This window comes from Vipera berus (genome assembly GCF_964194415.1).
Source record: "Vipera berus genome assembly, chromosome: 1".
Lineage (NCBI taxonomy): Eukaryota > Metazoa > Chordata > Lepidosauria > Squamata > Viperidae > Vipera > Vipera berus.
Window position 1 is genome coordinate 279,013,245 of NC_138202.1, and position 9,812 is coordinate 279,023,056.

Genomic DNA, 9,812 nt, shown 5'->3' on the forward strand with positions numbered 1-9,812 from the left:
ACTGAAAAAAAGTATGCTGGCTATCTCAACAGGTAAAGGTAAAGGTAAAGGTAAAGTTTCCCCCGCACATGCGTGCTAGTCATTTCCGACTCTAGGGGCCGGTGCTCATCTCCGTTTCAAAGCCGAAGAGCCAGCGCTTGTCTGAGGACGTCTCCGTGGTCATGTGGCCGGCATGACTAGACGCCAAAGGCACACGGAACGCTGTTACCTTCCCACCGTAGTGGTCCCTATTTTTCTACTTGCATTTTTACGTGCTTTCGAACTGCTAGGTTGGCAGAAGCTGGGACGAGTAACAGGCGCTTACTCTGTTACGCGGCACTTGGGATTCGACCTGCCAAACTGCCGACCTTCTGATCGACAAGCTCAGCGTCCTAACCCACTGAGCCACCGCGTCCCTATCTCAACAGGACCACTCTCTTGATATTGCAAATTAAGGAAGATGAAATGGAAACAAACGTTTTATAAGTTCTGAACTGTCATCTTCATCATTATGATTATTGAGAACCAGTTCGGGGTAGTGGTTAAGACATCAGGCTCAAAACCATAGGTTCTGCCTTAGGCAAAAAGCCAGCTGGGTGATCCTGGGCCAATAAAACGTCATGTTCGGTAGGAACGATACTGGTTATTATTACATTGTATTATTCTCCAAAGCTCCTGAAAGCAGATCAAGAAGTAAAGGATGGATTGATAGTAACGAATTCATCCACGTTTTGGTGCAAGGTCTCTTGTTTACACTTCAATTTTACTTTTTTTTTAGAAGCCTCTATATACCTGTAAAACTTGCTGTTGAACACCATGCTTACATCTAGAGATGTCCATGAAAATATGTTGAGCTTTTTTATTTCCTTAAACGTATCCTTCGCATAAAACAAAGAACATATTTAAGGACATTTCTGGTGCACAGAAGAGGGGAAACAGGATAGGAAAACATTGCTATAGCAGTGGTAAAGTTCCCGATTTAAAAATCAAAAAGTTTTCCATTCCTCTATAGCAACGTTTTTCAAATATGCCGGCTGGGCAATTCTGAGAATTAAAATCCTCGTACCTTAAAGTCGCCAAGTTTGAAAAACACTGCTCTACAGTTAACAAATCTATAGCCACGTTCATCCGCATGGTTATTGGCTTATAGGGCCATTCTAGAGGAAATGAAGCGGATTAATATGAAGTTGACCAATCAGGCTTTCGATTTTGGGTGTGGGTGTGGGTGTGTGGGTGAGGACGGAAAGAGACCATGGGAAAATTAGTTCCGTAGAGGAAAAGATGGCGCCCCCCAGTTTCTTGTAGGTCCGGTTAGGTCCCTTCCTGTAATTTCCCAGACGTGATGGCGTTCAGGAGGTTGACTCTGCCGCTGAGCAGGGCGGCCAAGACATTCCGGGAAGCCGAGCACGGTAGAGAGTCTTCAAAATTCAGATTTTTGATGGAGAAGCATGAGTCTTTAATACGACATTCAGAAAGGCAGGGAGAGAGAAGGAAACTGAACGGTTAAGCCAGCGAGAGGTTTTCTAACTCTTTTTGCGTGGGTCTTTTTTTTGGTACAGCAACTTTATTTTTTTGAGGTTGAATCCGAACAGCGGATTCTAAACCTGCCCTCTCGGAAGCAGATCCCTTTCAAAATCTGCGCAAGCATGCAGCTCCTGCGATTATCAAAATATTTTGACAAGCCGCTATCCTTAGCCTTTTGCTCTCCGGATGGTTTTAATTTGAATTGCAGGCAAAATGCTGAATAAAATTATGATAGTTGTACTTTGGAGAGCACTCAGTTGTTTTGCTGTAGGTGGTGTTGGGATTATACTGTACTATAGCCAATCTAGAAATGAACATTTTGCAGTTAAACATTTAAGGGACATCTTTGCAGCCTTTCTAAACCACAAATTAGAAACGATGTGCCAGGTATTCTTTAATGAATGGAAATATAAAATGTTTTAAATAAGATTCAGCTTGCTTAAATTAACAATATTAAGCATTTTTATCTGTTTTCCTTATTTCCATTTCACCATCAGTCTCTGACTATAGTACATTTTCATTTATATATTATACTGGTAATCTTTTGGGTGTACATGGTTGTTTTATAGGTCCTTTAAGCATACGTTTGTTTTTCTTTATTTTCTTGCAGGAGTTAAATTTAATTCTTCTGTTCCCAATTCCATACCTCTTCCTGATGAAGTGGATACAAAAGAAAATGAGATTGTTGCTCCTGAATTCACAAATAGAAACCCGCATAATTTAGAAAGATTGGCTATAGCAAGAAAGGATCTAGGTTGGAAAACCTCATGGCCAAAACGGGATTATTGGTACAGGTAAATTAGAAAAATGCAAAATAACCAATGTTCAATAATATAGAACTTCACATTACTTGTGAAGAATTAATTTTTATCAAATATTTCTTCTATTCTGAAGAAGGCAATTATGTTGTCAGTGATATTGATGTTGTCAGCCTCAATCTTTTCTATCCTAGTGTTGATATGAATCTGCAGGAGTTCCAATTTGCTTTTTGATTTCAAATTCCCAATATTGATATTTGAGATGCTTTGACTACTAGTTATAGATCCTCCTCCATTATTGTTGTTGTTGTTGTTATTAAATTTAATATTGGGCCCAATGCCCAGTGATTCTGGATGGTTTACAACTAATTTAAAACATGAAAAGGACAATAATAAACACAAGAAATGAAAGGGTAGAGATGGCAGAATAACAAACAAGCTGGAAACAAAAGCAAACAAACCAGGATAAAAGGAGGCTTCAATAATCTTTTTACCAAAGGCTTGGATGAAGAGCCTGGTCCCTTGGAAACACCAGCAGGATGGGGACCATTCGAATCTCAGGGGTAATCTCAGAGAACAGGTGCTATGACAAAGAACGGTCACTTCCAGAGTATTAATGGATGGCATTGTTTAACTGAAGGACAGATACTATGGGAGACAGATGAACCCACTAGTAACCAGGGCCTATGTAGGGCTTTATAGGTAATGAATAGTACTTGAATCGTACCTGGAAGCAAACTGGCCACCAATGCAGCTCATGAAGCAGAGTTATTATGTGGGCCTACTGAGATATACTCATCATTGTTTGGATAACTGCATTTCATTAGTTGAAACTTCTGGATGATCTTCAGGGGCACCTCCATTATAGAGCGTATTGCAGTAATCAAGCCATGAGATGACCAGGGCATGAGTGACAGTCTGAAGAGCTATTGTATACTAGTCCTCTATCTGTTTGAATTATATAGTTCCCTACTCTTTTTCTGCCTACGTATTGACAGCAATGCCTTGTGTGAACATAGCAAGTTATGGAGCAACTCATATAGGAAGCTAATGTACTGTATTTTTAATTCACTGGGCACTTCTGCATTTGTTTTATGGTTCTCTACCTGTGGTCTATGGACCTCTGGGAGGGCTGTGATGTTATCACAGAGGGTCCACAAAAGCTTGAAGAAATGTTATGATTTAAATCTTGAGTTAAGTCTTGGGGGACCATGGCCATGATCCGTGGCAACAAAAGGTGTTTAAAGGGGGCCCATGGTGAAGAAAAGGTTGAGAACCACTGTTATAGTGCAAAACATACAATATTTTCACAGCCTGTGGCACCTGCCATAGCATGGAATGTGGTGTAGTATAGGTAGTCCTCGACTTATGACCACAATTGAACCCAAAATTTATGTTGCTAAATGAGAAATTGGTTGTGAGTTTTGCCCCATTTTACGACCTTTCTTGCCACATTTGTTAAGTGAATCATTGCAGCTGTTAAGTTAGTAACATTTTGTTGTTGTTGTTGTTAGTTGCGAAGTCGTGTCCGACCCATCGCGACCCTATGGACAACGTTCCTCCAGGCCTTCCTGTCCTCTACCATCTTCTGGAGTCCATTTAAGCTCACGCCTACTGCTTCAGTGACTCCATCCAGCCACCTCATTCTCTGTCGTCCCCTTCTTCTATTGCCCTCAATCTTTCCCAGCATTAGGCTCTTCTCCAGTGAGTCCTTCCTTCTCATTAGGTGGCCAAAGTATTTGAGTTTTAGCTTCAGGATCTGGCCTTCTAAAGAGCAGTTAGGGTTGATCTCCTCTAGGACTGACCGGTTTGATCGCCTTGCAGTCCAAGGGACTCGCAGGAGTCTTCTCCAGCACCAGAGTTCAAAGGCTTCAATTCTTTGGCGCTCAGCCTTTCTTGGCTACAGTCCCCATCTGCAGTGATCTTGGAGCCCAGGAAAATAAAATCTGTCACTACCTCCATTTCTTCCCCATCTATTTGCCAGGAATTGAGAGGGCCAGATGCCATGATCTTGGTTTTCTTAATGTTTAGTTTCAACCCAAGTTTTGCACTCTCCTTCTTCACTCGCAACAAGAGGCTCTTTAGTTCCTCTTCACTTTCTGCCATTAGAGTGGTATCATCTGCATATCTTAGGCTGTTGATGTTTCTTCCGGCAATCTTAATTCCAACTTTTGATTCATCTAGCCCTGCCTTTCTCATGATGTGCTCTGCATATAAGTTAAATAGGCAAGGCGACAGTATACAGCCTTGCCGGACTCCTTTCCCAATTTTGAACCAATCAGTGGTTCCGTGTCCAGTTCTCACTGTTGCTTCTTGGCCCGCATATAGGTTTCTCAAGAGACAAATAAGATGGTCTGGTATGCCCATCTATTTAAGGACTTGCCACAGTTTGTTATGATCCACACAATCAAAGGCTTTAGCATAGTCAATGAAGCAGAAGTAGATGTTTTTCTGGAACTCTCTAGCTTTCTCCATGATCCAGCGTATGTTAGCAATTTGATCTCTAGTTCCTCTGCCTCTTCGAAATCCTGCCTGTACTTCTGGTAGTTCTCGATCCACATACTGCTGGAGTCTAGCTTGTAGAATTTTAAGCATAACTTTACTAGCATGTGAAATGAGTGCTATGGTGCAATAGTTTGAACATTCTTTGGCACTGCCTTTCTTTGGAATTGGAATGTAAACTGATCTTTTCCAATCCTGTGGCCACTGTTGAGTTTTCCAAATTTGCTGGCAAATTGAGTGTAGCACTTTTACTGCATCGTCTTTTAAGATTTTGAATAGCTCAGCTGGAATACTGTCACCTCCACTAGCTTTGTTGTTGCTCAGCTTTTCTAAGGCCCACTTCACTTCACATTCTAGGATGTCTGGCTCGAGGTCAGTGACCACCTCATTGCGATTGTCAGGGACGTTAAGCTCATTCTTGTATAGTTCTTCTGTGTAATTTTGCCATCTCTTCTTAATCTCTTCTGCCTCTGTTAGGTCCCTGCCATTTTGGTCCTTTATCATGTCCATTTTTGCATGAAACGTTCCTTTCATCTCTCCAATTTTCTTGAAAAGATCTCTGGTCCTCCCTATTCTATTGTTTTCTTCTATTTCTTTGCACTGTTCATTTAAGAAGGCATTCTTATCTCTTCTAGCTATTCTTTGGAATTCTGCATTTAATTGGGCATATCTTTCTTTTTCTCCCTTGCCTTTCGCTTCCCTCCTTTCCTCAGCTATTTGCAAAGCTTCCTCAGACAGCCATTTTGCTTTCTTGCATTTCTTTTTCTTTGGGATGGTTTTGGTTGCTACCTGTTGTACAATGTTGCGAACCTCTGTCCATAGTTCTTCAGGCACTCTGTCTATCAGATCTAATTCCTTAAATCTATTTGTCACCTCTACTGTATATTGAGCAGGGATATGATTTAATTCATACCTGACTGGCCTAGCGCTTTTCCCTACTTTCTTTAATTTAAGCCTAAACTTTGCAACAAGAAGCTCATGGTCTGAGCCACAGTCAGCTCCTGGTCTTGTTTTTACTGACTGTATAGAGCTTCTCCATCTTTGGCTGCAGAGCATATAGTCAATCTGATTTCTGTGTTGTCCGTCTGGTGATGTCCATGTGTAAAGCCGTCTCTTGGGTTGTTGGAAAAGAGTGTTTGCTATGACCATCGTATTCTCTTGACAAAATTCTATCAGCCTGTGCCCTGCTTCATTTTGTACTCCAAGGCCAAACTTGCCTGTTATTCCAGTTATCTTTTGGCTTCCTACTTTAGCATTCCAATCCCCCATGACGATAAGGACATCATTTTTGGGTGTTAGTTCTATAAGGTGCTGTAGGGCTTCATAGAACCGGTCAATTTCATCCTCTTCAGCACCGGTGGTTGGGGCATAGACTTGGACTACTGTGATATTGAATGGTTTGCCTTGGATTCGAACTGAGATCATTCTGTCATTTTGAGGATTGTATCCCAGTATTGCTTTTCCTACTTTTTTATTGACTATGAAGGCTACTCCATTTCTTCTGAGGGATTCTTGTCCGTAGTAGTATACCTGATGGTCATCTGAATTAAATTCACCCATTCCTGTCCATTTTAGTTCGCTGATACCTAAGATGTCGATGTTTAGTCTTGTCATCTCTTGTTTGACCACGTCCAGCTTTCCTTGATTCATGGATCTTACATTCCAGGTTCCTATGGAGAAAAAATCTTTACAGCATCGGACTTTCCTTTCACCACCAGACATATCCACAGCTGAGCGTCCTTTCGGCTTTGGCCCAGTCGCTTCATTCTTTCTGGCGCTACTAGTACTAGCCCTCTGCTCTTCCCCAGTAGCATATTGGACGCCTTCCGACCTGAGGGGCTCATCTTTCAGCGTCATATCGTTTTGCCTTTTGGTACTGTCCATAGGGTTTTCATGGCAAAGATACTGGAGTGGTTTGCCATTTCCTTCTCCAGTGGATCACGTTTTGTCAGAACTCTCTGCTATGACCTTTCCGTCTTGGGTGGCCCTGCACGGCATAGCTCATAGCTTCATTGAATTACACAAGCCCCTTTGCCACGACAAGGCAGTAATCCATGAAGGGATTAGTAACATAGTTACATAGTTGTTAGTGAATCTGGCTTCCCCGTTGACTTTGCTTGCCAGAAGGTTGGAAAAAGTAACTGCATGACCCTGGGACACTGCAACTGTCATAAATATGAACTAGTTGCCAAGCATCCAAATTTTGATCACGTGACTATGGGGATGCTGCACTGGTCGTAAGTATGAAAAATATTCGTAAGTCACTTTTTCAGTACTGTTGTAACTTTGAATGGTCACTAAACAAACTGTTGTAAGTTGAGGACTACCTGAATTCCTGTTTCATTATAGTGTGCATTTGTAGACATACTTCAAGACTATATAGTTTGTTTAAAGTAAATTTGCTGGTACTTGAGATTACCTACAGCCTGTAATAGTCCACTTGTTATTTCAGCCATAGTGTTTTGAAGTTATAGTTATTTTCTTGAATCTTTTAAATTCTGTTTCTGATTATGCCCTCTTTGTAGATTCACTAATAGGATATCTATGGTTGGAAAATATAATTTAGGGAAAATATTATTATGCTAAAAATGTAAAAATAAAGGTTTGTTGTTTTGGGGGGATCTACTAGGGGGATCTACTAAGGGACGTGGTGGCTCAGTGGGTTAGGACGCTGAGCTTGTCGATCAGAAGGTCGGCAGTTTGGCGGGTCGAATCCCGAGTGCCACGTAACAGAGTGAGCGCCTGTTACTCGTCCCAGCTTCTGCCAACCTAGCAGTTCGAAAGCACGTAAAAAATGCAAGTAGAAAAATAGGGACCACTCCGGTGGGAAGGTAACAGCGTTCCGTGCGCCTTTGGCGTCTAGTCATGCCGGCCATATGACCACGGAGACGTCCTCGGACAAACACTGGCTCTTCAGCTTTGAAACGGAGATGAGCACCGGCCCCTAGAGTTGGAAATGACTAGCACGCATGTGCAGGGGAACCTTTACCTTTACCTTTACTAGAGCAAAGAGACTTGGAGCTCACTTGAGTATCTACCATCACAGAAGTTTCTGCAGGAAATCCTTTACTTAGTGGCCCTTCCCATTTATTCTAGAGCAGACATGTCAAACTCGCGACGTCATGTGACATCGCATGACGTATCAGAGCTTTTCCCCATAGCCGGCAATGGGGTGGGTGCGGTTTTGTTGCGACGCATCCAGCCCGTGGGCCGGCAGTTTGACACCCCTGTTCTAGAGGAATGATTTTTTTCATCGGTACAGCATATACTGTATGCATGCATGTATGAATCTATTTGTAATGTTTTTTGTGCCATTCAGTTGCCAAAAAATGTAAATAGTTTACATCCATCAACACATGGAATTAAAATCAATAAAACAAAATGAGCAAGTATTCTAGAATTTAACCTTTGATATGCAACCTGGAAGGGATAGATTAGTATTCAAATCCCTCAAATGTTATCTTGGAAAGCCATATATGTTTAACTCTATGAAAGCCCAATAGGAGGGTTGTGGTCCAGGTATCCAGAGACAGGCTGTTTCACATAAACGAGGCCATTGTTGAGAGAACTCAACTATGGCGACTGTGCAAATTGCATTTTCTCAGAGATGAACCTTTCATTCAAGATAACATAGTACACATCCTAATACAGACTTTTTTCCATTTATAATGTTTGAAAAGTGAGAACAAAATGATACAAATAATCTGAGATGTGTATAATTTCAAATATGAGACATAAGATTTACAAGTACAGAACTATAGGAATTTTGTTATTGCGGGTGAATTTCATAAAAAAAACATTTTGTTTTTCATATCAAACAATTCAGGTTACGATTTGAAAAAACCCAAAAACATGTGGAAGGCTACATTGAACATTGCAGCGGTCATATTGTAGTCTCTGCTTCCACTCGTGAGTGGGCTATTAAGAAGCATCTTTATAAAACAACTGGTGTGGCAGCATGTGAGAATGTGGGGCGTGTATTAGCACAACGTTGTCTTGAAGCTGGAATCAACTTTGTGGATGACAAGGCTACAATTCCATGGGAAAAACGTGGTGAAGGGGCAAGTTGATTTTGTTTTTCTTACTTTGGTTGCTACTTACCCTACATTTTATGTTCTTGACCACAATATTTTGCCGCTTACTTATAGTATGGTTTATGGCCAAAGCATTAAAAATATAAATATCAATGAATGTTTTGTCAGAGTTGGCATGTACTCTTAACATGAGAACTGCATTATTTGGGAGGAGAAGGGAATTTTAAGAGAACTGTAATATACTGTGAATGCTGAAAGTACTAATAGAACTGAGGAAATTAACAGTTATGTCTTTCTTTTTAAATGAAAATAGCTGAAACGTTTCAAACAGGCTATGACTGAAGGTGGTGTTCAACTGACAGAACTTGAAAGAATTTATAATAAATATGGTGACAAGCTGCCCAAGGAAGTACAGCCTCAGAATCCTGCAGTTCCATCCTTGGAGGACAGTCAATCACACATCGCTCTTAATACATAATACTGTTTAATCTTTTTATATTAAATAAAAATCCAACAGATGTACAACTGCTGGTGACAGTTTTTTGTTTGCTTTCTTGTTTTCATAAAATATTTATTATAACGGCATAAAACAATAACCTGTTCTAGGTGGTTCCCTAGCCAATGTGTCTATACTGTCTCTTTTTTTAAAAAAAGCCAACATTGTTATTTCTCTTTAACAATAAATGATAGGTCTGGTGTGCATTCACCTGCAGTAACAATAGGCTCTATTATTTCCTTTTGCATTTTACAATAAACCACTCGACTGTGATGAATTATTTCTTTTAATGATAGAAACAGTTGTTTTGTTGCAAATATGTATATATCAGATTTCTTTTGACAGTGTTTAAAACTTGTTGGTCCACAAAAGTGATTAATATATTATGATCTACTTAATGGAAAACATTGGAAGCTGGTGTTCCAAAATTCATTCTGGACCTTCAGCCACATGGGATTAATTAAATTTTAGCAGTCTGGTACATTTTCTGCTGACTCTGGAAGCTTCTTAATGGGTTTC

At 40.6% G+C, this 9,812-nt stretch overlaps 1 protein-coding gene across 1 annotated transcript; it reads left to right on the forward strand.

Moving 5' to 3' along the window:
- Window positions 1-1,234: 1,234 nt before the first annotated feature.
- MRPL18 (mitochondrial ribosomal protein L18) lies at window positions 1,235-9,495 on the forward strand. Its single transcript, XM_081313857.1, has 4 exons — window positions 1,235-1,388; window positions 2,114-2,297; window positions 8,590-8,824; window positions 9,111-9,495. Exons 1-4 carry the CDS (start codon window positions 1,322-1,324, stop codon window positions 9,273-9,275), a joined length of 651 nt encoding a protein of 216 aa, XP_081169983.1. The 5' UTR covers window positions 1,235-1,321; the 3' UTR covers window positions 9,276-9,495.
- Window positions 9,496-9,812: the final 317 nt, after the last annotated feature.